The 27452-nt window shown below is 52.9% G+C and overlaps 1 protein-coding gene and 1 long non-coding RNA gene across 20 annotated transcripts in view; one reads left to right on the top strand and one right to left on the bottom strand.

Moving 5' to 3' along the window:
• Positions 1-19545, top strand: part of Myo18a (myosin XVIIIA) — a 98442-nt gene extending 78897 nt beyond the window's left edge. For 11 of the 19 annotated variants that reach the window (XM_087910260.1, XM_087910259.1, XM_087910256.1 and 8 more), the window contains 13 exons: positions 347-457; positions 804-908; positions 1229-1375; positions 1783-1896; positions 3222-3338; positions 3663-3746; positions 4198-4335; positions 6601-6786; positions 7143-7282; positions 8019-8063; positions 11575-11700; positions 12995-14301; positions 18283-18425. In XM_087910260.1, coding sequence (XP_087766386.1) covers positions 347-457; positions 804-908; positions 1229-1375; positions 1783-1896; positions 3222-3338; positions 3663-3746; positions 4198-4335; positions 6601-6786; positions 7143-7282; positions 8019-8063; positions 11575-11700; positions 12995-14297 — 2616 coding nt within the window. In that variant the 3' untranslated portion in view covers positions 14298-14301; positions 18283-18425. Of the gene's footprint in view, positions 1-346; positions 458-803; positions 909-1228; positions 1376-1782; positions 1897-3221; positions 3339-3662; positions 3747-4197; positions 4336-6600; positions 6787-7142; positions 7283-8018; positions 8064-11574; positions 11701-12994; positions 14302-18282 lie in introns of all 19 variants that reach the window. The other 8 variants (XM_087910269.1, XM_087910267.1, XM_087910266.1 and 5 more) reach the window with 3 other exon arrangements.
• Positions 19546-20383: 838 nt separating this feature from the next.
• LOC148120886 (uncharacterized) lies at positions 20384-26207 on the bottom strand. Its single transcript, XR_015738806.1, has 2 exons — positions 25860-26207; positions 20384-23088 (listed from the first exon to the last, which is right to left on the bottom strand). It is a non-coding gene; the product is annotated as an uncharacterized LOC148120886 (long non-coding RNA).
• Positions 26208-27452: the final 1245 nt, after the last annotated feature.

Below are 27452 nucleotides of genomic sequence, written 5' to 3'. Positions count from 1 at the left end.
TACTTAACTATCCCAAAAGCGGGTCTGGGTTGGATCTAGTGAGGAAAGGATGGGAAGATAATGCAACCAGAGGGCCAGGAGCCAACCAAGCATGCCACTAAACAGCCAAGTCAGTTCAGGGGATCCTACCCAGGGACGGAAAACTTCAAGACCATCTCCAGCAGCCAGCCTCTTCCTGAGCCTTGGCCAGGTGTTGAGTAAGGAGGCGCACTACAGCTTCCCTGCAGAAGCTGGCTATCAGGGCAGAGAGAACCGTGGTGGAGAGAGAGCCTGCGCTTCTGAACATGGGAGAGCTGCACTTCCGGGAAGGGAACCCAGTCCTGACTTCTAACCCTCCAACCCACAGGCCAAGCTGCGTCTGGAGATGGAGATGGAGAGGATGCGACAGACCCATTCCAAGGAGATGGAGAGTCGGGATGAGGAGGTAGAGGAGGCCCGGCAGTCATGTCAGAAGAAGGTATGGCACCTGGGCCATCTGAGCTCACCTAGGCTGGTGTAAGGACCTGTTCTTTATCACCGCTTTAAAGTGAGGGGGTTTGTTTTTCCACATTATCCCCTGTATTCTCCTGCTATCCTGGACCAGCGTTTCTCCTCTCAGGCCTGGCCTGGAATGAGCCTTTCAGTCTGTGGGAAAGCTTGGTCCTGTGCTCCCCTGGGGCCGCCGGTGGTCAGCCACCTTGGATGGTCAACCACACTCAGCCCTGCTCCATTGTTCTGGGAGGGGACACTCAGCATGGGAGGGAATATTGTCCCTGCTCACGAAGGACAAAAGGACAACAGCCTCTGTCCCCACGACCCCGCAGCTAAAGCAGATGGAAGTGCAGCTTGAGGAGGAGTATGAGGACAAGCAGAAGGCGCTGCGGGAGAAGCGGGAGCTGGAGGGCAAGCTGTCCACACTCAGTGACCAGGTGCGTGGGGACCCCCGCAGCTACCCGCTCCACTGGCCTAAGACTGGGGATCTTGAGGACAGAAAAGTGGGCATGCTGTGGTACTCTGCAGCAGGTACCATATCACAGGGGTTGATGAGGGTATCATCCATCACCCAGGCCTTTCTCACTAGCCATTGTGATCCTGGCATGCCCAGGACAGCATCCTTGCTCATTTTGGAGAATGTGAAGATTGGCAAGATTAGCAGTCAGCTTGGGGGCAAGATTAGCAGTCAGCTTGGGAAGGACTCAAGGAAGTTCCATGGTGGAGCTCAGTGCATTCCTGGATGGTGTCCTCCCAGGTGAACCAGCGGGACTTTGAATCAGAGAAGCGGTTGCGGAAAGACCTGAAGCGTACCAAGGCGCTGCTGGCAGATGCCCAGATCATGCTGGACCACTTAAAGAACAACGCCCCCAGCAAGAGGGAGATTGCCCAGCTAAAGAACCAGGTACCCATGCTCAGATGAATCCACTGGTTCCAGGGGCAGCCAAGAAGCTCATTTGTTCAGTTATCTTCTCGGCTTGTTCGTCTTGCTGGCTCTGAAGTCCTTGAGAAGGAAGATGACTGGAATGTGGGGAGGAAGCCGCCCCCAGCAGTCAGATTCCCTAGGGTCTGTGTCTGCCCTATAGCATAATGACTTCCAGGCCCGAGGGTGATGTGGATGGGCTGTGCATCCTGGAGGAGAGAACAGTGTGTGCACTGTAGCCCAGCTATGGCTCTAAGAGTGCCATTCATGAGGAAAGAGGAGGAGCAAGAAGCGGGAGGGAGGAGGTGGCAGAGGAGGACAGGGAGAGTGTCTTGTGCCCCAGAGTGTGGCTGATGTTTATCTCCTGGCGGGGGTGTCTCTGTGTCCAGCTGGAAGAGTCTGAGTTCACCTGTGCGGCGGCTGTAAAAGCACGGAAGGCGATGGAGGTGGAGATTGAGGATCTGCACCTGCAGATTGATGACATCACCAAAGCCAAGACAGCGGTGAGGGGCAGGGCGCACAGGGCAGGGCGCACAGGGCAGGGCGCACAGGGCAGGGCTGGGGACTGAGGGGGAACTGAACCGTGACCCACACAGGTCCTCTCACGCCTGCAGGACACAGTACCCCCCTACCCACGTCCTCTGCTTCCCCCCCACTCAGAGCAGTCTTGAGAGGAGGGAGGGCTGGCAGCTTGGGTGCACATCTCCCTGTTTAACCACCTGCCTCTGGGAGCTTGGCCGCAGGCCCTGGAACCATAAATAAAGGCAGCTAATGTGGCTGAGGGATGTAAACAGGTGCCTCGAGATTAGCAGAAGCACCAATAAGAGGATAGGATGGCCGGGCTTCCTTTCCCTCCCCTGCCCAGCCCACTGAGGAGCCCAAGCGGCAGCTAATTAGAGCTCTTATTTAATGCCTCCCTTTTAATTTCCCACCTCTCCCACGGCTCAGCCACTGGCCCAGTATACACTCCTGGGATGTGGCCAGCACCCGTACCTCCTCAAGCCAGGAGTGGGGCAGGGGGAGGAGGCTGAGTTTGGCTGTTGGCTTCATGGCCCCTAGTTGGTCACCCTGCTGCTGAGAGATGCCAGTCTCACAGCCTTGATTTATCTTGTGACATTTTTGCTCTTCAGCAGGTTCCAGGTGAGTAATTCCAATTCCTTAATTGTGTTAAAAAAAAAAGGCTGTTATAAAATTACCGTTTTATTTAAATCTGAGTTAATAAATTTCTTGGCGGAGGCTTCCCCCAGCTCCCCACAGCCCAGTAACAAGATGGATGGGGCAGAGAAGGCACCAACGCAGTCATTTTGGTTTAGAATTACAGGCTAATAGATTCATTCATTTCCTGAAGCTGCTGGTACCTGTCTCTTCCCCTCCCCCAAGGCTGGAAGAGCTGGGTGACCCAAGAGTGGGCCATTCCCAGGGCTAACAAAATCCAAGCCAGGGGATGTCACCAACCTGAAAGGTTCTTTCCTGAGGCCTGCTGTGGGCAGAGTGCATGCCAGTCAGGCTGATGTACCAGGACGATGGGTCATTTGTTAAGGGCAGAATTTCTACTTTCTTACTAGTCTTGAGAGCTGCCAGAGAGCAGCTGCCATTTAACCGTTTAGCATTTAAAGCCCAGGGTCTGCCTGTCTCCCACCTCCCTGCCCAGAAGCCGTCAGATCCCTTTGCTGGTTCTGGAGCCTACTCCAACATTCCATTGTGTCCCTACCCTACTGTCACCCCCACCTCGGAGAGGTGGCATGGGGTGGGCCAGGTTTGGACTTGCTACCCCAGGGCCTGAAGACACAGGCCTGATCCCCTCCGATCTGCCCCTGCCTTTGTCCAGCTGGAGGAGCAACTGAGCCGCCTTCAGCGTGAGAAAAATGAGATCCAGAACCGGCTGGAAGAGGATCAGGAGGACATGAACGAGCTGATGAAGAAGCACAAGGCAGCTGTGGCCCAGGTACCCCGCCAGGAATGATGCCATAGTTACTGTCCTCTGGGCCCCCTCGTAGATCTCAAGCTAGATGCTTTTTTCCCCCCTGAGTTATGTAGCCCTGGCTGTCCTGGAACTCACTCTGTAGATCAGGCTGCCTTTGAACTCACAGAGATCCGCCTGCATCTGCCTCCCAGGTGCTGGGTTAAAGGTGTGCGCCACCACACCTGGCTCTAGGAGAGCTACTTTGGAGAAATGTAGCTTGTGAGTCTAGGTGCTCTGGCCCTCGATGGATAGGGGCTGAATTTCTGTTTGGGGGACCCTTTCCCCATTGTTCTCCTCCCTTCCCAGTCTTCTCGGGACATGGCACAGATGAATGATCTCCAAGCTCAACTAGAAGAATCCAACAAGGAGAAGCAAGAGCTACAAGAGAAGGTGGGTACCATGGGCTCCCTTGGGAGTGAGCGTTCAGGATCCTTGGGGATGAAGCTTTGATCTAGTACGGAGGGTGTTTCTCTCAACCATACATAAGCCACAGAGCATGTGAACTGGGAGCAGTGTGAACAAGCAGGAAGAGCTAGTCTTGGCACCACATCACCATGGTAGATGTTTTGGCTTCAGCTGCCTCACCTCACATTTCTCTTCCCTCTCTGGTCCTTAACACGCTCCTTCCTTTCAGCAGGAAAATATCAGTGCCAAGTGCAGGGGCAAGTGGGGGAGACCTTTGCTGGGGGTGGGTGGGTGGGGGACTCCTCATACCCTCCTCTGTGCATCGCTCCCTCCCTTAGCCTTCTAGTCACCATGGTGATGTTGCCTATCCCAGACTTGCCACCGCCCTCACCGTTCTGGATTCAGTTCATTCTTCCCTTGCTCCCTCCACCTCTAGCTCCAAGCCCTGCAGAGCCAGGTGGAGTTCCTAGAGCAGTCCATGGTGGACAAGTCTCTCGTCAGCAGGCAGGAAGCGAAGATCAGGGAGCTGGAAACACGCCTGGAGTTCGAAAAGACCCAAGCGAAGCGTCTGGAGGTGGGTTCAGCTACGTGTGTGCTTCACTGCAAGCCAAGCAAAGCTGCCCTGGTGGCTGGAGCCACGCATGCTCTGAAGGGCTGTGCAAGCCAGGGACACTCCTCAGAGTCCTCTGCCAAGCTGCCAGGCCAGCTGACAGGGCGGGAGCTCCCCTCCCGCCTGCCTGGCCTGCTCTCTGGGCCCCGCAGAGCCTGCCTGTTTTACATTCTGTCTCCGTGCTTGCTTTCTGCCAAGGGACCAGAGCAGCTTAGCTTTTCGTCTTCATATTTTCCTCTGCCACGAGCTCCCCCTCCTGTCCCCCTCACTCACTCTCTGGTAGGGTCATAAATATGCAGTGGATGGAACCACTGCTCTAAGGCTGAAGTCTGTTCTCGTCTCGTGGCTCTTTCTTCTTCTCCCTTGCTTTTTACGCCCTCCCCCTACGCTTGCCACCCTTCCCAGCTCTGCCCTCCCTCCTTCTCCCCCAACACCGTCTTGCCTCTTTCTTATTCTCTTCCCATGTCTTCATTTCTTTCTTTCCTTACTCCCTTTCTCCTTTTTTTTTTTTTGCCTTCCCCCTTTCGGTTAGTCTCTTCTCTTCTTGCTTTGTTTCCCCCTTCCCCACAATGGCCTCTCCATACTCCACCTCTGGTCTCCTGTAGCCAGTGCTTCAGCCCTCCCTGTGTGAGAGGTGTCAGAACCTGGTCGGCGTGTTCCTTTGTAGCCTTGTCTTGGCTCTTGTTCTCCTGAGCGTATGGACATCTGTTCAAACATCCTCAGGCCTGCCTGGGAACAGGCTCATTGTGGCGAATGGGGAACTTCTCTCTCGCCCCTTCCCCATCAGTCCCTCTGTCAGCAGTGCAGTCTGTAGGAGAGAGGTAGAAGCGGGTGAGCAGCCAAGGGCATTACCAGCCTGGACACAGGAAAGGTGTTTGGACAAAACTCCCAGCATGGAGAGCCAGACAGGGCTTAATGGCTTATGTTCTGCCCCCCAGGACCCCAGGGCAGTGGGTCACATTTCAGTCCCGCTACCACATACGGGAAAGGGTTCATGCAGTTGCTAGGAGCCGGAGAAGCCACTGGCGGTCGATGAAAGCTCTGCCTCCTGCGCTTGTCACCTCACTCTTGTCTCAGGCTGACATCCCTCCCCTCAGACTCAAAAAGGCAATGTTGTGGTGTAGACAACCTGAGTGACGCTGTAGCCTGGGCCTGTCACTTTGCACACCAGGCTGGGGTAGTCAGTGGGAGGATGACAGTGGACACTGGCTCAGTCCTCCCTCACCCTGGACACTGGCTCAGTCCTCCCTCATCCTGGACACTGGCTCAGTCCTCCCTCATCCCCAATCATTTCCTGCTTAGGACCCTCCTGCCTAGCAGGGGAAACATGTCCATGTTTCTGAGGGAGACGGATTCACAAGGCCAAGAGAGATCACTCTGCCTGCGTCTCCTATTCAGGCGCTCACAATGGAACCAGTCACCTCTGAACACTGGCTGTCGCCTCCGAAAAATCCCCGATGCCCGTGGAGACATTTATACGACAGGCCAGCCTCTGCCCAAGGCCTCCCTGAGTCTCTGCAGTAATAAGAACCGCACCCCTTCTCCTTTCAGAATGCTTTCTCATTACTTAGTCCTCCCAAGACTCCTGGACACAGGCATCATCTTTCCCTTTGACAGACAGTGAAGCCCAGGGGTAGAGTACTTATCCTGCATACATGAGGACCTGAGTTCACTCAACACCTACATAAAAAGCCAGGTATAGGGGGCTGGAGAGATGACTCAGTGGACCTGAGTTCAATCCCCAGAACCCACATGGCAGTTCACAACTATCTGTAATGCCAGTTCCAAGGGCTACAATACCGTCACACAGACATACATGCAGGCAAAACCCAAATGCACACAAAATAAAAATAAATTTTAAAAAAAAGTCAGGTGTAGTGCCCTTGCTTGTAATCCTCGCACTGGGGAACAGAGACAGGAGACTCACCGAGGTTTGCTGGCCAGGCAGCCTAATTGGTGAGCTCTAGGTCACAATAAGGGACCATGTCTCAAAGGGCAAGATGGATTACCTAAGGAATAGTCCAGGTTGACTTCTGGCCTACACACATGTGCTCCCATACACAGGAAGACAAAAAGGGATGAAGGGCGGGAAGAAGTTAAAAGTAAACTCGCGTGTGCATCTCTTAGCCATCGCTGAGTAGTGGGAGCAGAGAGCTCAGCCAGGCTTCCTGCCAGTACTCTGCCTGGCTGACAGCATACCTGCTATTTCTTCTCAACCTGCCCACCCAGGGCCTGGCCAATCGGCTCAAGGAGAACATGGAAAAGCTGACTGAGGAGCGGGACCAGCGGGCTGCAGCTGAGAACCGCGAGAAGGAGCAGAACAAGAGGCTCCAGCGACAGCTCCGGGACACCAAGGAGGAGATGGGTGAACTTGCCAGGAAGGAAGCAGAGGCCAGCCGCAAGAAGCATGAGCTGGTAATGTCCTGCTCCTCGTGGGTCCCAAGCTGGAGACCCCCTTCCCCAGGTGCTGCTAAGTACATGCCCACCTCACCCTGGGCTGTGGGGGGCATTTCAGTTCCCAAGCCCTCTTAGGTGTCCTCTCACCTCACCCTGTCCTGAGGATAGGCAAGAGAGTCGGGATGGCCTCAGAAGTCTCCATCAGGTGAAGCCCACCACCCAGCCAGCCTAGAAGCCCTTAAATAGAGAAGCCTTTGGAGACTTCGAGTAGCAACCAGGGTAGCTCCTGCCTGGCAACGAGTAACTTGCTGCAGGCTCCTGCAGAGATGCTAGGGGACAGTGTGGCCCTCCTGTACACTAGACCCCCCTCCTAGGAGATGGACCTGGAGAGTCTGGAAGCCGCTAACCAAAGCCTGCAGGCTGACCTCAAGCTGGCATTCAAACGCATTGGGGACTTGCAAGCCGCCATTGAGGATGAGATGGAGAGCGATGAGAATGAGGACCTTATCAACAGGTAAGAGATGGAGTCTGCGGCATTTCCAGTGGGGCAGAGGCCTCTTGAACAGTGGGATAGGGCCCCAGGTGACAGCTGCAACCGTGGTCATCCATCGCTAAGCTACCAGCCATCACCCTCCCAGTACTGGACCCAGATGGAAGCGCCCGAGGGTGCTGGGGGCTAGGCGCTCTTCTCTCCTCCCATGCTCTCCTTCCCAGGCCTTCCAAAATCCAGGCTCTGGTGCTGCCTGCTCCCCATGAGTTATTCCCCCGTTTAGCTGCATTTCCGATGCCGCCTGCTCCACTCTAGGGAGAGCAGAGATTTAAGGGCTGTGGCGTCTTGCTACTGTGCTAGAGATTTTCTCGCATAAAACCCACCCAGGGAATGGTTTTGGAGAACAAGAGAGATTTGTAGTCCTAGGCTGAGGAGAAAGTCAGATCCAGAGGATCAGCGGTGTGGGGGTGGGGCTGGGACCTGGGTAGATCCCAGAGCTCCCCACTTCTTGCCTCAGGGTCAGGTCCCACCATTTGGGCGGGGCGGCCCAGGAAGCTTGCTCCCTTGGGGTGAGCCCTGGCAGTGGATCAAGCCTAGTTCTGAGGATACTATTACTCACTTCTGCCTGATTGCAACCAGCCAGATCTGTCGTTTAGTGAAGAACAAAGTGTGGATGAGGGTCCTCCTGTTTGTCCATCGATTCCCCTGCCCCCATCTGCTTCTCTGGTCTCTTTGCCCACCATTTTCTTTCTTTTTCCAGTTTGCAGGACATGGTGACAAAATATCAGAAAAGAAAGAATAAACTGTGAGGACCAGAGCCATGTGCTCTTTGCCTCTCCTCTTGGGTGTCTAACCCTCCCTAACACAGGGCCCCTGCTGCATGCTGCACGCAGACACAGCCTCACACTCTCACTGGCTGGTCTCTAATGCTAACACCACTGACTGTCCTTAGGCTGGAATGGAAGAATTGTCTGGCTGTGAAGTGTCTTCCTAAAAAGCGAGACTGACCCTCCTAGGCCTAGATGAAGGTAGACCCTTCATCTACCTAGCTAAAAGTCCCAGCCTTCCCTCTCTAGGAACTAAGTGTGGCCACCACCCTGACACTGTCTGGAGGTTTAGTGTTCCAGGATAAATCTGTCTACATTCTTGGGCTCTTGGAACCCTTTCCTGCCTGCAAGGAAAGGGTCTGTTTGTGTTTAAGGTCTGTCACCTTCCTTAGGCGGATGAGGGTTGAGGGTGAGGGACATCTCACAGCTGCCTGTTTGGAGAAAGCATTCAGGCAGTTGATCTTGGGCAGCTCTGCTGTGGCAGGGAAAGGAAACAGTGGGTTGTGTTTGCTTTGCTCCCAGGGCGGGCACCTCAGGCAGTGGTGGTGGTCTTGGTGGTGATAGGAGGAATATATCTGGTGGTTTGTTTGTCAGAAGACGGGAGGCCTAGGACATCTGCCCTTCTCTGTTCCCTCTTTCTGGCGGGGTGGGGGTGGGAGAGCTGGAAAGTGGTGCGGATGTGCAAGGCCTCCAGGCAGATTTGCTGATCCTCTGTCAAGTTCGACAGGCTTGCTTTGGAGGTTGTTTTCTCAGCATAGGACTGCATTCCTGCCTGGCAGACCTCCTCCCCTGGCCAGGATGGGCTGGTGGCCGTGCACAGGAGTCCGGGAGAGCTAATGATAAATGTAATAGTGTGTAACAGTGATAGAGGGCCGCTGGAGCCCGGTTGTCACACACAATTAATATCCCCTGCCGTTCTGTCTCCGTTTGTTTGTTCCCCCGTGATTCAGCTCCCAGTTAACTAATAGCACATGAGCCTGGACATAAATTGTATTTGACGCGAGGTTTAATTCCGACCATTTAAAATTTCAACTGCCCCCTGAGCCTGCCTGCCCCTGGAGTTTGTTTACGGGCCTGATTATTTAAGGAAGAGAACCCGAACATGGTCTGGATTCTTGCAACTATAAAGCAGGTGAGGGCAGGCAAGCCAGCTGCTCAGCCCACTGACTGCTCTGAATGTGGGGAAGGAAATTCATATTCTGGACTCAGTCTGTCCCCAGTGCGTTCCATCTTACCATCCTTGGGCAGAAGGAGCTCTGAGGGCTGATGAAATGTGCATTGAAGATCATATTCTAAACCACAGTTGGGCACACAGAGACTCAGCACACACACACACACACACACACACACACACACACACACACACACACACACCAGCGTGCACGCAAAGCAGGTGCAGGAAAACGTGCAATTCTAAGCAGACTCCACTGATGGCAGAGGGGCTCCTTCCTCAGCAGCTCCACGTTATCGAACGAACATGCTAAGGCGGGCAGAAAAATAATGTTTCGATTTACTTAGAGATACAGTTGTTATTGCCATAACCTTAATGAAAGCAGTAAACAGTGCAGTATTAAGGGAGATTTATACAGAAACACTTTTAACATGTAGACATAGATTTTGCGATGCATACAGCACCTCCTTTCTAAAGGCAATCAATATGGTTATGAACGGCGGTGATAAATTACAGGCTCTGAAGCTATAGAGGGAGGTTTTTTGCACGGGTGTATAAATCAGGTGGTATTGGCGTTCCATGGGACCTGTGCACCACAGTAAATCTGCCAGGCTCGGACGGGCACAGAGCTTGCATTAGTGGTTTGGGGGCTGCCTGCTAAACTCCTGTTTACCCGGGGCATTGACAGGCCTTGTCTCTGTTATAATTCTGTATTTGATGAAAGCCCATAAAATATGCCTCTTTGTTCCCCTTCCCCATGTACAGGGCTCTCTCATGATCCCTAGAACTACTGTGGTTTCTTCTGATATGTGTATATGTATTTGTGTGTGTGTGTGTGTGTGTGTGTGTGTGTGTGTAGCTGCATGCACATGCTTGGGTATATATGAATGTGCCTGTGTGGCTATTTATTCAAGAACATAATTCAGGACCGGGCTACTCCTTTTGACACAGATGAAAGGAAATTTATATCAAGGAGAAATCTCAGCCTATCAATAGCAAGGATACTTAGGGAGCAGACATCTTGCAGAATTTGCAAAACATTTGCACTCAGAAACCATCTCTATGCCCCCACTGCTTCATGAGGGGGTCACCATGACTCCAGCCCCAGAATTAGACTCTCTGAGGCTTGCTTGCAGGTTCTGGGGTTGGCCTGTCCAGCAGTGGTAGTGGCAAGCAGGGACTGGAGGCTGCCTGAGGGGGAGGATGAAGAGACTGGAGAGTTAGAACCCTGCTTTCTGAGTCTACTGGACTTCCTGGGGCTACCTGGATCCTGAAGGCACTGCCAGGCCCTCAGGAAAAGCAGCTGCTACTCCCTTCATCTTTTGTTTCCTGTTTCTAAAAGCCAGGCACACCACACGGTGGGTTTAGGATTTGGCTGGTGTTTCATTAGCTTAGGTGCATGTTGCTAGCAGCTAAAGAGACCTTCAGGTTCAAGTTAACCTGAAGTCATGTGAAGGTCCGGTCTTCTGCCCATATGTAGCAGCCCTGCTTTTATGATGAAGACATAGAAAATAGTGGTAGCCATAGCTACAGGCTGAGGCATGTCAACATAGGCTCAAAGGGGAGCTGAGGGGCCCAGGAAAACACACACATACATGCGCGCGCGCACACACACACACATACACACACACACACACACATCTATTTGTTTTATTTGGTTTTTCCAGACAGGGTTTCTCCATGTAGTTCTGGCTGTCCTGGCACTCACTCTGTAGACCAGGTTAGTCTTGAACTCACAGAGATCCCCCTGCCTCTGCCTCCTAAGTGCTGGGATTAAAGGTGCGTACCACCACTGCCAAGCAATACACATGTATGTGTGTGGATATATATATGTACAAGGATATGGGTGTGCTACAGCATATGTGTGGAAGTTAAAGAGCCCCAAATGGCTTCCAGGGATTGAACTCAGGCTTGGTGGCAAGAGCTATTACTCACTGAATCATCTTCTCAGCCCGAAGACTTTTCTTTAACCAAGCGCCATTAGGCTAGAATTGCTAAGTGGATGGCCCATTCTCATCTGGTTGGCCAGCTGAATAGCCTGTCCCTCATACCTGGAGGAACGGGTGGTGCCTCCGTGCTTCCCAGGATCCTCTTAATGGCTGTCACACAGTGTGGTCTGCTGAGGGAAGGGGTGGGCACCTTGCTGGGTGTCGTGCTCTCTCTAACCTTTCTGTTCTCTCCGACTCTCTGATGTGCATGCCACCTGCATTCCAGCCCCACCCAAGGTGCACCCTCTTCCCTTCTTGCTTTCTGTCCTGGCCAGCAAGCCACCCTCAGCTGCCTGGCCTTGCCTACCTTTTTGCTCCTCGCCCCCACAGTGAGGGAGACTCCGATGTGGACTCAGAGCTGGAGGACCGGGTCGACGGGGTCAAATCTTGGTTGTCAAAGAACAAGGGACCTTCTTCGAAGGCAGCTTCTGACGATGGCAGCTTGAAGAGTTCCAGGTGAGCCTTGGCCCCAAGCAGGGAGGAAAGGCCATCGCAGCCAGCAGGCATGGGTGGGAAGTATCTTCAGGCTACGTGTACACTGTTCTGGTCTGTGGAAAGAACACAGAAGGCCAGCTGCTTTGCCAGGTAACACTTCCCCTGTTTGGGTGTGAGCTTCTGTATAGGTTTAGTTTCATTCCACCTTCCCTGGCAGCAAGCACCTAACTGTTGGTGCCTTTGAAATCAAGACTTGGGTGGGGCACTGGGGACTCTGGATCCTAGAGCCCAGCTCAGGGCAGCCTCAGTGGCTCTGGACTCTGTCCTCTGCAGAGCAGCAATGCAAAGGCACCAAGTCCCAGAGCCGTACTGCACTTCTGCCCTCCTCCTCTTGCTCTCTGCTTCCTCTAGGTTTTTCTTTTCTTTTCTTTTTTATTATTTATTATATGTGCATTGGTGTGAAGGTGTCAGATCCCCTGGACCTGGAGTTACAGACAGTGGTGAGCTGTCATGTGGGTGCTGGGAATTGAACCCAGATCCTCTGGATAGAGCAGCCTGTGCTCTTAACTGTGAATCCATCTCTCTAGGCCCTCCTCTATGCTTTTCATTGCTCACCCCTCCAGGTTTGCCTGCCAGTCTTGGAGGGGGGCTTGCTCATCCTACTTTCTAGCCAATCATAATCTTCTGCTCAGACAGACAGCCACTTCTAGAGGCCAGAGCTCCCACCTCCCATCCATCCCTGGCCAGCTATGGCCTGCTCCCTGCACCCCTTCCCACACAGAGTTTCCTGCTCCCCGCCTCTCCAGAGACAGTAGGCAGGCTGAATAGAAAAAGTAATCTCTCTCCTTCTTTTCCAACTCCCCCAAGCTCCTTCCCCAAGTCTAGCCCCTCACCACTAGCACCCAGCAGCCCCCTGTAATTGGTTTAATTTATTCGGCCAAACAACATTTTGTTATTGCAGATAATGCTGCCTTCCCCGCCCCACTGCCGTTCACCACAGTGTGGCACAAGGCTCCAGGTAGTTGACAATGAAATAAATTGAACTAAACGTTTTAGAGGGGGAAAAGTGATGAAATAGAACAATAGTCTAATTTACATGACATTCTCCATGAAGCTATTTTCACTGACGCAAATTATTTTGCTTCATTTCCTCGGATGCTCTTGCCACCGCTTTGCCGGGACTGTGCGGTTCTCTCCTCCTTCCTCCCTCCCCCTGTGTCCTTATTTTTGTTAATGCACCTCTCTCTCTCTTTCTCCCTCTCTTTCTCATTCATCCACTCTGGGTCTCTCCTCTTGGGCCTTCCATCCCACTCAGGACGGCTCTCAACAGCCTCCCTAAGGAGGGCAAGGGGCCAGAGGAGAGACCCGCCTCTGCCCTCAGCTCCCTCAGCTACCGCAAGAGGCTCACCCTGAAGGATTCCATCGGGGGCACTGGGGACCAGGACTCACTCTTCACCACCCTGAGTGAACATGCCACCTCCCCTGAAAGGCCCCCCAGGAAGGCCCGTGTGGGCCCCAGGGAGGAACCCAACCAGGCCCAGGGCAGGAGGTGTGAGGAGCAGGATGACTGTAGCTCCATCTTCTCAGGGGCAACGAGCCGTACTGGCCGTGGTCTGGAGAAGCGGTGGGGCTCAGACTTTGACCGAGCCTCGACCGTCTCCGCGCCAGTCAGCCGGGCCTCCTCAGCCACACGTGGCTCTGGGGAGGACAGGGCTCGCTCCTCGCTGAGCTTCTCACTGTCAGGCTCACCCAGCTCCCGCCGCAGCACATCCAGGCTCGATAGCCTGTCAAGGACCCTAAGCCCTTCCTGGAACAGAGCCTCAGGTATTGACCGGGAGAGCCCTGACTCCAGGCTGTCCCTTGGCCAGAGCTGCCTGGATGAGTGGGACGATGGAGCCAGCGTGGCCCTCAGTGAGGCACACTCACAGTTCAGCCACCCGTCACTGGCCCGGAGTCTGTCTGTGCCACCCCAGCCACGGGGTTCTGCACCATCCTCAGCCTCTGTCACTGAGGGCTCCAGCATCCGACCAGTCAGCCGCCACTCCTACCTGGATCCAGACCTGGAGGCTGCCATTAACGAGGTCTTGAGCTACAAACCTGTGCCTTTCCACCGGAGCAGCCTGGAGCCTGACTCTGATCAAGATGACCGGAAGAGCATCCAGAGTGCTCGGAGTGCACAGCTGGATTGCCCAGAAAGGGGCACCAGCATCCGCCGCTCTGCATCGGCCGTGGATGTCTCTGGGTCGCGCAGTGGCCGCAAAAGCCGGAGCAAGCGGAGGAGCAGACGGAGCAGTCCCCGCTCCAGCTCCAGCTCCAGCTCCTCCAGCTCGGAAGGCTCCTCAGGACACAAGCGGCGGAGGAAAGGGCGCTCTCGGAAGAGCAAGAAGAAATCCAAATCAAGAAGGAAGAAGGCAGAGTCTGAGTCTGAGTCCTCCTCGTCCTCATCCAGCGGCTCCACGGTCTCGGGCCATAGCCGCTCCAGTGTGAAAAGGGGCCCGACCGTAGATACTGAGGAAACAGGGCAAGCACCAAGAAGGTCAAAGAAGGAAGAGAAGCAGAGAAAGAAAGAGGTGGACAGTCTGATGATGCGGTACCTGTACCGGCCCGAGAGTGACTAGCGCAGTAGGTGACACCTAGCCTGGCGTGAAGTGCAGCATGGCGTGTCCCACCCTTAGTGAACTAACTCCTCCCTACCCCTCCATACACAACCTCGGGTCCCCTCTTGGGCCTCAGAGAGCCTCTGGTGCCGGTGGTGCTGTTCTGGAAACTAATCTGTACTATGACTTCCTAACAAAGGTTTGATCAGCTCTGTTTCATAAAACGGTAGGGCCCAGAGAGGTTAAGTTACCTGCCCAGGCTGCACAACTGGGAAATGAGGTTACCAGGAGCTGATGGGCTCTGTTTAACACCTTTAACCTTAACTGCTTCTTCATATGGCCACAGGCAGAGCATGTGGGTGACAGGGAGGTGTCACCAGCACCCATTTCAGAGCCCTCCTCCCACAAGAGGTACCCAGGAAAGGGTCCTAGCTGCCATGACACATTGGCTGTGAGCTCTGAGAGTCACTTCGCTCTCTGCTCTGCTGCCTTCCTCCCTAGCACGGATCTCATGTGGCAGCCTACACTATACCACACCCTCCAGTAGACCCGGGACATGCCTGCCGCCTCCCTAGCCCTCCCACCCACACTCAGCCCACACATGGGCGTCACCTCAGCTCTGCTTCTCAAGTAAAGTTCTAATGAATAGAAATTAGCAGCTGCTGAGTGACAACCCCCTCTCTGCTCTCCTGCCTCCCCAGCTCTTCTCCCTGGTGCCCACACCTTGAGCCGAGGGAGGCAGAGCCTGAATCATTGGGATCCCATTGTTGCCAGTTTCCCTGGTGGGTGGTGACATTTTGAATCACCCCTGTTGTGAGGAGCATTTTCAGCCTGGCACCCTCATGGGGCATGCTTGCTGCTTCCCAGGAGGCACCACCCTAGGCTGTAGCCCCCTGGGGTACGACAGTTGTTTCCCAGAGGCATGAACTAACACACCTGTAGCATGCTTGTGCCAAGGGGCGTCTGGGGAATTGGGCTCTACCGAAAGGGATCCGTCTGTTTAAGGTCCCTTCAAGGAATAGAACAAGAGGAAGTTGCCTGTGACCATTTAGAAATGGGGAGAAGGGAGGCAGTGATTGGGAAGTGGGAGTAAGGCAATGGAGCTTGACTGCAGACCAGGCTTATAGCAGCTCAGGCCTGAGCTATGAAAACATGCCTCGGTCTCAGCTCTGCTCTGTGGCTTCTGCCACGGCAGACGGTTTCACAGTGCTCAAGGGAGAGCAGGGAGTATGAGTGGCCTTCGTTAGCTCCATCGGGAGAAAAGACAGGAGTCAAAATATTTGGTCTACAATTTCTGCCTCCTTTTAGCAGGCTTGCTAGGGACCATGCACCCCAGGGTGAGGAGTCAGTTGGAGGGCGGAAGGGGAGGTCTAGAAGCAAAAAGTCCAGACCTTTTTGTAGACCTTCCGGAAGGAAGCCAGTGTCTTTCTGGACCATGCCAGACTGACTGGTGACTAGCAGATGTCATACCTGAATCCCAGCTCCCAGTCACCATCTAAGTGAATAAGCCAGAAAGCCTGGTTTCTGCAGCTTCCTCTCCCCCACAGTCTACAGGGGGAGTCACCTGGTCCTGAAAAGCTACACTGGGCTACTATGAGAATTACAGTCAATGTTGATAGCGCTTCCCTGAAGGGAGGGGCAGGGAGTGCTTTGCTGTTACCTGCTGCCTCTGAACTGGATAGGCAGAAGGGGGGGATGGAGCCTCCCCTGGGGATAAGGGCCAGTGAAGAATTCCAAAACACAGGGCAGCATCACCCTGGGCTTTCCCAGCAGGAATTAGCTTGTGTCCCAAATTGTTTGTGACAGCGCAGAGCAGGAGACACTGGCTTGTGGGGAGGAAAGCTTTTTAAACAATTTAGTTAAACCGTTCCAATTGCCAGCCCTGACTCTTGCTCTGGGGACAGGGAGCTGCCTGCCATTGGCTTACTGATGGTGGTGGCAACAGGCGCAGCTATGGAGGGAGACCGGCCAGAGGAGAGCTCAAGAAGGATGGCAAAGGATCTTGTGGCCCCGCAGCAAGGCAGACTCTGCCCTGTCCTTGGCTGCCTTTGCCTCTTCAGTGTCTTTAGAGCGACTGCACGTACCTGGTGTCGGGATGTGGGAGTAGAGGCTGGAGACCCACCTGTGAAAAGAGATGAAGGAACAGGCCACACAGGGCTCTGCCTCATTTACGTCTGGACCCCAGCCCTGGCATCTGCCTCACACCCTCTGCTCACAGAATAACCCCACTGTCTTTCTTCACAGTCAGCCGTTCCTTAGCCGGAAAGCAAACCTTTAGCACGGGGTGTGTGGAAATTCTGTGTTAAAGAAGACAATAACTGGCTCCCGCTAATTCAGGATTCAAACAACCCCAGGGCTACAATGACCCCCATTTTTCCTGTGTTGCATAGTTATTGTTGAGCTTTATAGTTCTGTCCTGGAGATGCTGCAAGGCCCTAAGTGCTTCTGGCCCATCAGAGTAAGACTCATTTATGTTCAGTCTAGTTTGTATTAAGTGTGTTTTGTGCTTTTCTTATTCCTTTAAAAATGGTAATTCATTCATGAGAAATACGATAACTATTAACCAGACTGCCCTGTTGCTGAGCCATTTTGCATAATTGAACATATATTTTCCCAGGCTCTTCCTTTCCGCCAGGGACCCAGAGACCTGTCTTTACATACCCTCTTCCCGCCCCCATCCCCCCACCCCAGCAGGCAGGAGACTTCTGATTTGGTCTTGTTTTCTTCTTGTCTACTCTAGTGGCAGAGTGCCCCAAGGCTGAGGTTCAGGTTCAGATCTTGGCTGTGACCTTGGCCCAGGTGCTTCTTCCCTTTGAACCAGCCAGCTGGTGACCCCCAGCCATAAAATTATTTCCATTGCTACTTCATAACTGCAACTTTGCTGCTGCTGTGAACCACAATGTAAATATCTGATATGCAGGAGATCTGATATGCAACCCCAAAGGGGTCGTGACCCATAAGTTGAGAATCACTGGTCTAGGGGGCATGGCTTCCTATAGGAGGACCCGGTTGTGGAACCTTTTCCTCTGCACCTGCTGCGATGCAACCTCCAGGGAAACCTAAAATGCTGTTTGTTTTAAAAAGAGCAGTAAATAAAGGGCATCCTTGGGCTCCTACTTTAGAATATAGCAGGCCTAGCGACTGTAGAAACTGTAGAACATTACAAGGGCCTGGAGGCAGGGCCGTGTCCCTTCGGGACTCAACTCTGGCCAAGGCAGCAGCTCCAGGGACCCAGATGAGGACAGAGCACCGGCAGAGGTGAAGCTGTATTGGACGGTACCTTCTCCAGGGGTGTTAGACTGCAGTGTATGTGGGGTCAGCAGGGGGCTCTGAGGTGAGGTCTTGTTGGCTGTTAGATGTCACAATCATCCCCCCTCCGTGGAATAATGCTTTTCCATATTGTCCCCCAGAGCTGGGGGCCTGCTGAAGACTCCAAGGAGCTAGGGGTTTTCCCATTGGTCCATCCTGAAACAGGTCTTGCCAGCCTCTGGGTCTCCTTCATCCCTTTTCCAGTAGAGGATGCCATGATCAAGGACAGAGTCTTCCAGGCCCAGGGGAACCCTGGTTAATCCAGATCTGGGATCCTGTCAGGAGTAACAGTAACTTGTCTGAGAGTTTCCTCCTTGGACAAGTTGCAGTCAATCTCAAGTCATCATCTGTGTGGTCTGTGGCCTACCTGCATTGGAGGAAGGGAGCTGAAAACTCAGAATTCCTGGGTTCCTCCCCATGACTCAATCCCAGCTTCTCAGGGGAAGGAGCGAGGAACACGCAGCTCTTTCTTAGGCTCACAGAACCCTGGTCCCTGCTGCCACTAGCCTCCCTGTCCTGATATTCTCCAAAGCTTTCTGAGTGCGAACCGTGTGCTCCTTTCTCTGCATTAAGCATCTCCTGGGTGAGCCCGGGGGCGTTGACCCAGCACCGTTTAGGTTTTGAAATGCTCAAACAGAGCCTTGGTGCCCCAGAGTAGGGGTATTATTTGGCCTTGACCTTGTTTCTCTCTCTGCAGCCCAACCAGCCACTGGAAGTCCCTTGCCCCTGACCCATCAGATGATGAGCAAGATCCTGTGGACAGCACCTCCAGGCCCCGATTCTCCCACAACGGTTTGAGTGACAGCGACACAGAGGCCAAGCTAACAGAGACCAATGCATAGCCCAGTCCGGGAGTGGCTCACAGCCCTCCCACCCCACAGCCTCTCCGGGAATGGAGGGGTACCTCTGCCCCCGCTCGACAGCCAGTCTGCATGGAAAACACCGCAGCGCTCTGTAAGGGGGACTTTCCAGGCTGTGGGTGTCTGATAGCTCCACGTGGAAGAGGTGGGGGAAGAGGAGTCTCTGCGAGGAGAACTTCTGCTCTTGCTTCAGAAATGCCACGCTCTTGGCTCCTACCCTGGACCCTGTGGACCATGTCAGGTGGCCTGGCACTTCATGGATCCAGCAGTGGACCTCCATCTCAGCCTCCTGCTCAGGGATGGTGGATAGGTTACCTGCAGGACCACTCCAAGTCGTTAGGCCCATGGGAAAGAGTCAGGAGGGAGCAGCAATGCCTCCCCTCTGCTGGGGTGAGGGCTTTCTCTTCTCAGTGCCTGCTGTCTTTTTACTGTTTAATTTAAATACCCAAACCTCCGTACAGCTGCATCCTTGAGAGTGGGAGGGGCTGCTGTCGCAGCTGGGCCCTGTGGGATGTCTTGGGAATCTCCTCTCCATCTTCACTCCTCCAGAGGTCCTTTCTCATACGGGGCACTGGTGAGCAGAGCTGGGGCCCTGGCTCTTAAGAGGAAGTGTATGGAAGCATGGCAGCCTGGTGCTTCTGCCTTGGACCTAGCAAACCTTGTTGAATATTAAGTGCAATGAGCAATTATTTAAGAGCTGATCTCTTCCACCTGTACCAGCCCATGGCTTCCAGCACTGCCTTCCTTCTGTCCACAGTGTAGCCAGCTCATTTGGTGCTGAGGACTTGTGGTGGGCACAGTGGGAGGTAGATGTTTTGGTCTGTTTACCAGACCAGAGTCCTAACCCTTTGTCATCTTTCTTCTGCCTGTGTTCCCGGTCTCACACATACCCCAGACACAACAATAAGTGGTCTGGGCATCCCAGCTACTTCCCATAAAAGTCATTGCACCCACTCTACCAGACTTAGGGGCCCAAGAGCAGTGCCTGGTGCTGGACCTGTCTGCCATCCCCTTTCCTTGCTGTAATTGGTTTGTACTTATCGGGCTGTGCTCGCCCCGTAGACCTGATTAAGGAAATAAAAGGCCCCTTCCCTCCTGGCCACACGTGTCCCTGCCTCTCCTTGCAGGCTCAGGAGAAATCCAGGGTGACCCCAGGGCAAGGGCAGAGGTGGAATTCTGGTGGGGACATGGAGGAGCCACCTTGGTCTGTGGTGGCCGACTCACAAGCCAGACCAGTGCCACTCATGGAGCCTTGGCTGTTGAGATAGGTGAGGAGACTGGATAAGGAAGACAGAGCCCCCGCCCCTTTTTGTATTGAGGTCAGTGGGGCTGGCAGCCTACTATGCTCTCCCTCTTCCTCCCTTGCTCCCCCTCTTCCTCCCTCCCCAACCCTTTGATTTTAGTCTCTCCAAAGGTGACTTTTTGATCAAAATTTGGCAGCATTTTCTCTGTTCTTCCACCCTTTCTGACCACAGGAAACTTGAATAAGCTGGGAGTACCACCTTAGATGCCTGCTTGGCCCCTGTCTGTACACCTGAGCTAAATCTTGACTGTGCTTTGTGTCAGTTATAGGGCTGTCATGCAGAGGAGCAAGAAACCAAAGACCCCTCCCCCTCCTCCTTTTCTTCTTCCTCCTCCTCTGAACATTTTTCATGACCAGATACATTTTCTGCAGGAGTTAAACGGTCTGGGGAGGTACGGGTGTGGAGGGAGGCTATGCTGATGGCAGCCACACAGGAAGTCAAGAGAGGGAACCAGATGGAAACATCACCAAAATGAGCTGGGGAGAACTATGAAATGGATCCTTCTAGGACAGAGCTGCCTGCCCTCCAACAGAGGCAAGGCAATGAAAGTGAAGTTATATTTGTTTGTTGAAACTGAGTCTCACTGCGCAGCCCCAACTGACCTCCTATTTCCATTTCTCCTGCCTCAGCCTCCCTAATGCCAGGATTCCAGGTGTGAGCTGGCACACCCAATTTGGGGTGAGAGGTTTTTGCTCAAGTCAGAAAATTTTTGGTACTCACACAATCTGCTCAGCATTTGAGAAAGCTGTCTTTATTAGCTCCTGTGGCCTGGGCACGGTCCTTTCAGACCAGAGATATCCCAGTGAGGAATTTGACACTCAGAACATAAGCTTGCGCCTACTGCTGTGTGTCGGCTTCTGTCCTGAGCAGAGTAAATCACAGTGCCTGTCCTCGAGGAAGGTGAGCAGGAGCGAATGCAGAAGGGCAGAGGAGGTGCTTTCGGAGCTCTGAGCAGAGAATGCCTTGGGAAGGGAGACTGAAGGACCCTCGAGACAGTATTTGGAGCTAGGGCATGGGCAGTTAGTGCGGGGACAGGCACAGGAAAGGTCCTGAGTCTGAGCGCTATACACGGTGCTCATTCCACAGCTGCCTGAGAAAACCAGAGGTCACAGCACCCCACCACCACCACCAGTGCTTCTCGAAGCTTCCACATGACCCTCGGCTAGGGTTGTAGACTCCAGGTTATGAAGAGGGCAATTCCCTTGGTTCCCACTCCCTGAGGCCCATAAGGCCACCAAAGCATGTCTTCATTTGGGTTACACCTGGAAAACTCCACAAGTTCCTGAATGCCGCAGTACCTTATTCCTGAGATGCCCATGAGTCCACAAAACAAAGCCGTGGTCCACAGGCCTGTCTTGCAGCCACCCTGTGTCCTGTTCGAACCTCCCTACTGATTTCCAGCCCTTAGGATTGCTCTGACTCCTGAATAAGAGGCAAGGGCAGGAACCAGAGGCCCCGGGGGACTCCCCATAGTGCCCAGACACTACAACAGCAGCCAGTGACCCTCCAACTGCTCCCTTTGTCCTCGAGTCCTCTTGGCAGGTTATCCCAGTTGTCCTTCCCCTAGCCCCAGCCCCCGTGCCTGGTGGCACAGACACTTAGCGATTTGCTCCTTAATTGTCCCCCAGCTAGGCTGCGCAGATGCCGCTCTTTAATCTCTCCTGATAAATGAATCACGCCGCTCCTTTAATCATATGTTCATATCCAAGCCAATTTGAATCAATTTGGCAGGGAGCATGTTGCAAGAGATGCCACGACTGCTGCTCTCCCCCCAGGGCCTCAGAGCCTCAATGACTTGCAGTCTGCACTCAGCAAGGAGCCCAGGAGGCCCAACTAGGAAAAAGGAGCGCCTACTTAAAAGGTGGGGACTTTTTAAAGTCAGCCACCTCATTTGCTTCTTGCACTCCAAGCAGGCTGTGTGGGAATCGAAGATGAATTCCCAAAGGCCTCAGGAGTGGGAGGGACAGGGGATGAGCTCACAGCCTGCCTTGGTCACTGAATAAAGGGCCACGTTATCATGCCTGGGAGAAAGTGCTGTCTTAAACCTAACCCTGATCCCTTCGCTTCTCCTTTCATGTCCTCGGAGCTGGCTCTCAGGAACTTGGAACACCTCCTCGCCTCTTACACAGCAACACATGTCAGACCAGACTTTGCTGGTTTGTCCCCGCCCGCTGCTGGCAGCTGGAACTCTCTTCTTTCCCTATGCTTTAAACCCTCTAGCCCAGGGACAGCCCTGTACCACCTTCTGCCTTTGGGGTAGCTTCCTCCTCCCTGCCTCAGTTGGAGTTCAGACGCAATGGCAAAAACAAGCAGGCTACCTACACTGCAACCTTTGGAAAAGGGGCCAACTCTTCTGGCCTCGGTTTCCCTGTTTGTAAAGTGAGGTGGTGTTGCTGACAAGAACTTTTGGTTCCTAAGTTCAGAGGTCATTGCTGCAGCCACAGCACCCTGAGGTGGCACCTGTGGGGCTGGGAGGCCTGGGTGATGGGGAAGTTCATGGTCTGGTGGGGTTTAGCTTCTGTCCAAGCCTCTTTCATTCCCTGTCCTCTTCCCTTCCCCACTCTGCCAGTCCCGGGGAAGTCAGGTCTTATTTGCTAGTCCACAGCCCTGGCTGTAGAGCTCAGTAGACTGGCCCCGCCCACCACCTGGAGATTCTTCCTATATTGCTCCCAGAAGCCACACCTTTTAAAAAGACAATGTTACCTTTGTCTTGGGTCTCTCTAGTAGCTCTGACTGTCCTGTCCCGGAACTCAGTATACGAACTGGGCTGGTCTTGAACTCACAGAGATCTAACTACCTCTGCCTCCCAAGTGCTTTGGATCTCTCTTTTCCCAGATTGAATCATAAGAGTGGTCTAGATTGTTCTGTCTTACCATTACGGTCAACGTTGACCTTTTAATGATTTCAGCATCAGGAGGCTCAAGGAAGCAGTTTCCCGAACCTTTCTAAGGCCTCTGGGAAGTCTTGGGAGTGAGAGGAGCTGAGACAATGATGGGGGGGGGGGTGAGCGGGAGGAGTGCTTCCCAGCAAATTACCTGTTTGGTGAGAAGGTAACAATAGTTCCCATGCACTGAGTTTGCCAGGTCCCCAGCCCTTAAACTTGGCTGACATAATCCCTCACAATTCTGTTAAGTGTCATTATCACCTCCCTGCCCCGCCCCCACAGGTCCCTGAGGTTCAGAGAGGTGATGTCAGCAAAGTCTTCTGCTTGGTTCCAGCAGCTGGCCAGGCATCTGGAGCCATTCCAGACTTGTCAGAAAAAGAAAGAGGCAGGAAAGCGAAGAACCACTGTCATAACCTTCTCAAGCCGCTGTGGGCTTGGTATTCACCAGGCCGGTCCTGAGGAAGAAAACATGCTTGGTGATTTCAGGATAAAATGCCTACCTCACATTCCTGTTGCTCTTTATAATTTTTAGAGCACCCCCATACGTTATCACATTTGCACTGCACTCCCACTGTGCCGACAATATGGATAACGGTTCCACACGGCTCAAAATGCAAATTTTAAGTGATATTCCCTTCATCTAATTTTGTGACGGTAAGACAGAACAATCCAGACCATTCTTGAGATTTGATCTGGGAAGAGAGAGATCCAAAGCAATAGCCGTTTTGGAGCTAACAAGGATGCTAGATCTGTTTAGAAGGAATTTTACAGAGAAATTGAGTTTTCGCAGTGTTTGTTCCTACGGTGGGTCATATCCATAAGGGAGATTCCAGAAAGGCTGTGTGCTTTGTGGTTGAAGTTGGTGGCACAAATCTCCCAGTAGAATACTTATATGTGCAGATAGAATTTGCTTTTGATATCAAAAGTCAGCTATGACAGTTTTATCAAAAAAGATTTTTAAAGGATATTAAGTTTTGACACCGTTCAGGCAAATTATATTTGAGGTGACTTAAGAGTCAAAGAGTTTCCACATTTTAATAAATTTTTATATGTTTTGTGCCACATTTACGATCTGACTAGATTAGGGAAAGAAACAGATGCATTTGGGGAAGAGAGGGCGCTGGGGGATTTCAAAGCGGGGACTAAAAGAACAAAGGGAGGTAGGGAAGAAAAGGGTGGCGCCCACCGCGGGAAAGGTGCAGCTCGCAGCCTTTGCAACAGTAAGTCTTTGAAAGACAGGTCAGCGACCAGCAGTCCGACAAATAAAATCGTGTGTGATGAAACAGGTCCAATGTCTCATTTAAACCCCGGAGCCTGACATCAGCTACAGGTTGGCATCTTGCTGGAGGGCGGAGTCTGGCCCCGAGGGACTACTATATGATGGAGAGCAAGTCATAGAAACCCTGGTGGGTGGCACTCTCTGAAAGGTTTTGTGCCAAGGACGGGTCTTGTGATGTGCCTCTATGGACCTTGGCTCTTATAGGGGGCATCTCTTTCTAGTGAACACATACTTAGCCATCAAGCAGGCATTAATAATGGGAAGGGAGCTTCTGCTCACAAGGACCTACTGAAATAAACCAAGAGCAGAAAAGCAGCTTGGGGCTGAAGATGTTGCTCCAGGTACAAAACTTGCCTAGCCTGTGCAACACCCTGGGTTCCATCCCCAGAATGGAGGAAGGAAAGGAAAGAGGGTTGGAGAGGGAGAGAAAGGGAGAGAGGAATGGTTTTGTAGCTGTTCATGGGTCCTTAACTATTACAAGTACACATGACAACTGGCCATGGTTGGGAATGTCTATATTCCCAACACTCCGGGAGGCAGGAACAGATGGATCTTCCTGAGTTCCAGGCTAGCCTGGTCTGTATAACAAATTCCAGGCCAGAACATGAAAAGAAGAAAGTACACATGAGACTGCAGGACAGTAAATAAATGGGGAGTTGGGGACATAGCTCTGAGTGGTAAAGAATGTGTGTAAGGCCTCGGGTTCTCTTCCCGAGAACACATGTGTGAGGGAGCTGGAAGTGGGGGGGTATCTGTAATCCCAGGTACTAGGGCCAATCTGCAGCACGTCAAGTACACACACCCCTTCCCTGCCGCTCCCCTCCCTGTGTGTGTGTTATGGTATCTGTGCTATCAACGTGAAATGTGTATGTGATTTTTGAAAGGCAGTACAGGTGTGGGCACCAATGCCAAAGAAGGTCCCTCCACTGGCCTATGTGGCTGACTGGAAGATTCTTTCTTAGCTTCCTCTCTATAGATGTCAGGTTGTGCCTGACGGGGTGGGGAGTGGGTGGGGCAAACCATGTGGCAAAGCTGCTTAGGCAAGGCTTGGCTCCTTGCTCAGGGAATGCCGCCCTTAAAGCAGCAGGCATCTGCTGGCGGGCCCTGAGAGCAGAAGCTGGAAAGAGACAGATTGGAGGGTGGAAGAGTGGGGAGAAGAGAATCCAAACCTCACTCTCCTCCCACCAGCCCAGAGCCCTGCAGGTGATGGGTCTGGGTAAGGACATTCCTATTGAAAAAGGGGCTGGAGGTGAAGTGGAGGTCGTACAAAGATGTATAAATATAATCCCTGCTCTAAAGAGACATTTCTCACTGGCCCAACTTTGTCCTGGCTGATTTGTGCATCTAATGTCTGTTTCCACCTGTGAAGGTTCATCCTCTTAAGAAAAAGGAGAAGTCTTGTTATTAAGTGACCAGGGAGTTTCTCCAAGGAAGTGAGAAGGTTTGGGTGTAGAAGGGGCCACCTGGGGCTTCAGGCACTCCAGAAGGTCTGGGAAGGACAGTGGGTCCCCCAGGGCCTGAGTGCAATTTCCATGCCCCTCCCCACCCCCACCGCGGCTCCCCAGTAGAAATCAGCTACAAATCTCAGCTTGTTGGGAACAGATGGCCTTGGCTGACGAATAAGCCACCGCAGGCTGCTCCACCTGTTCTGGAGCTAGAATAATCAGCTCGAGACAAACATCGATGCTGAAATAACTCATGGCAGCGGCTAATGCGCCGCCACGGATTCCAACACTCTCTTAAGCAGACCCCCGCCCCCCCGCCCCTCCCCAGCCCTCCCCTTTCCCCAGCCCCCCCCCCTCTCCAGGCCCCGGAGGCCATCAGAGAAAGTAATGGAGCAGAGATGATTGAGGCCCAAATGGAGCAAGAGAGGCTGGAGGAGGAGGTAGCAGTGCCAGGCAGGGCCGGGTGGAGGGCAGGGCTGTGTCCGGTGACAGGGAGACTCACCCGATCTGGTGAGAAATTGTCTCAGGGGGCCTTCGAAAAGGCGCGAATGACGGGGGCAAGAGGGGCCTGGCAAGGCTGAGGAGACTTCTTCCGGTCCCGGTTGGAAGAGACTTAAGGACCTGAGATTTGCTTCATTAAAAGAGCGCTATGCAAATAGGACCTAGCTAGGAAGTGGCTCCCAGCACACAGCGACGGCACAGAGCTTCTTCCCCGCTGGCTACGGGTGGGTGCCTGGCGCCCGCAGTCACTCTGCTGGCTTGCTTGCGGTCAGCTTCCCTTCACCTCCTTGATGAAGTCATCTGGGTTGGTGTGCCCCGCCTGGCCGAGGCAGCTGAGTCCAGGGAAGAGTGGTTGACAGTCAGTGGGGGTCAGGCTTCCTAGGGAGCAGGTGGAGAAAGAGCAAGGCTTCAGGCAGTGGCTTTCTGGTTCACAGAACACAGAGAGGGGTCCAGGGCACCAATTCTCAACCTGTGGGTCGCCAGCAAAATTACAGTCATGAAGTAACAATGAAAACAATTTTATGGCTGGGGGTCACCACAACATGAGGAACTGTGTTAAAGGGTCGCAGCGTTGGGAAAGTTGAGAACAAGCAGACGCCTGATGGTTACAGCTCTAAATGCCAAGTTTTTGTTCCTATGTCGCCTGAGGCCTTGGACATTAGAGGACAGGGCCCTCCCCTGTTGTGTAGGATCATGCAAAACCCTTCTCTACCTGGTTCTGTTCTCAGAGGTGTTCTGGGTTCTGCTCTCCTAAGTCCTGTTCTACTTAGTGTCAAGAGCTGCAGTCGTTCCTGCTTGTGAACAAAATGTAAAAAGAGCAAGAAAATGGCCCCATGTTACCCTTAGTCACAACGGTGTCCTCAGGGAACTGAGCCCCAACCGCTCTCCCTGCCAGCTGAGGGCAGATCTCAAGATTCATCAGGAGACACTTTTTTGTATTGACCCCACCACCACCAAAGAACAAAGAAAAGAAAATGGTTCTTAGCTGGGCGGTGGTGGTGCGCGCCTTTAATCCTAGCACTTGGGAGGCAGAGGCAGGCAGATCTCTGTGAGTTCGAGGCCAGCCTGGTCAACAGAGCAAGTTCCAGGACAGCCAGTGCTGTTACACAGAGAAACCCTGTCTCGAAAAATCAAAAAAGAAAAGAAAAAATGTCTTTTAAAAAACACGTAATCACAATACTCTCCTCATATCCAAACACTAATCAATAGTTTTTTTACTCTCAAAGATTCAGTCAGTATTTACATTTCCCTAATGCTATTACACACTTTTTATTTTACATATATTTATACATGTATTTTATATAAAACAGATGCACAAGCTTGTAATCCCGAGTACTCAGGAGACTGAGGAAGGAAAATCACAACTTCAAGGCTAGCCTAGGGAACTTAGTGAGTCTGTCTCAAGAATAGAAAGGGGATAGCGGCCGAGGAGATGGCTTGCTGGGTAAAACCCTTGCTTTGATAGCCTGAAGACCTGGGTTCCGATTCCCCAGAGCCTGTGCAGAAGCTGGACTCGGTGGCACATCTGCAGTCTCACTGTTCTGACGGATAGGAGAATCCAGGAGGCTCTCCGGCCAGCTGGCCTGGAGTAGTG

This window comes from Myodes glareolus, chromosome 9, assembly GCF_982192425.1.
Source record: "Myodes glareolus chromosome 9, mMyoGla1.1, whole genome shotgun sequence".
Taxonomy (NCBI): domain Eukaryota; kingdom Metazoa; phylum Chordata; class Mammalia; order Rodentia; family Cricetidae; genus Myodes; species Myodes glareolus.
Note: the sequence above shows the minus strand (reverse complement) of the source record. Positions and strands in the feature narration are given on the sequence as shown.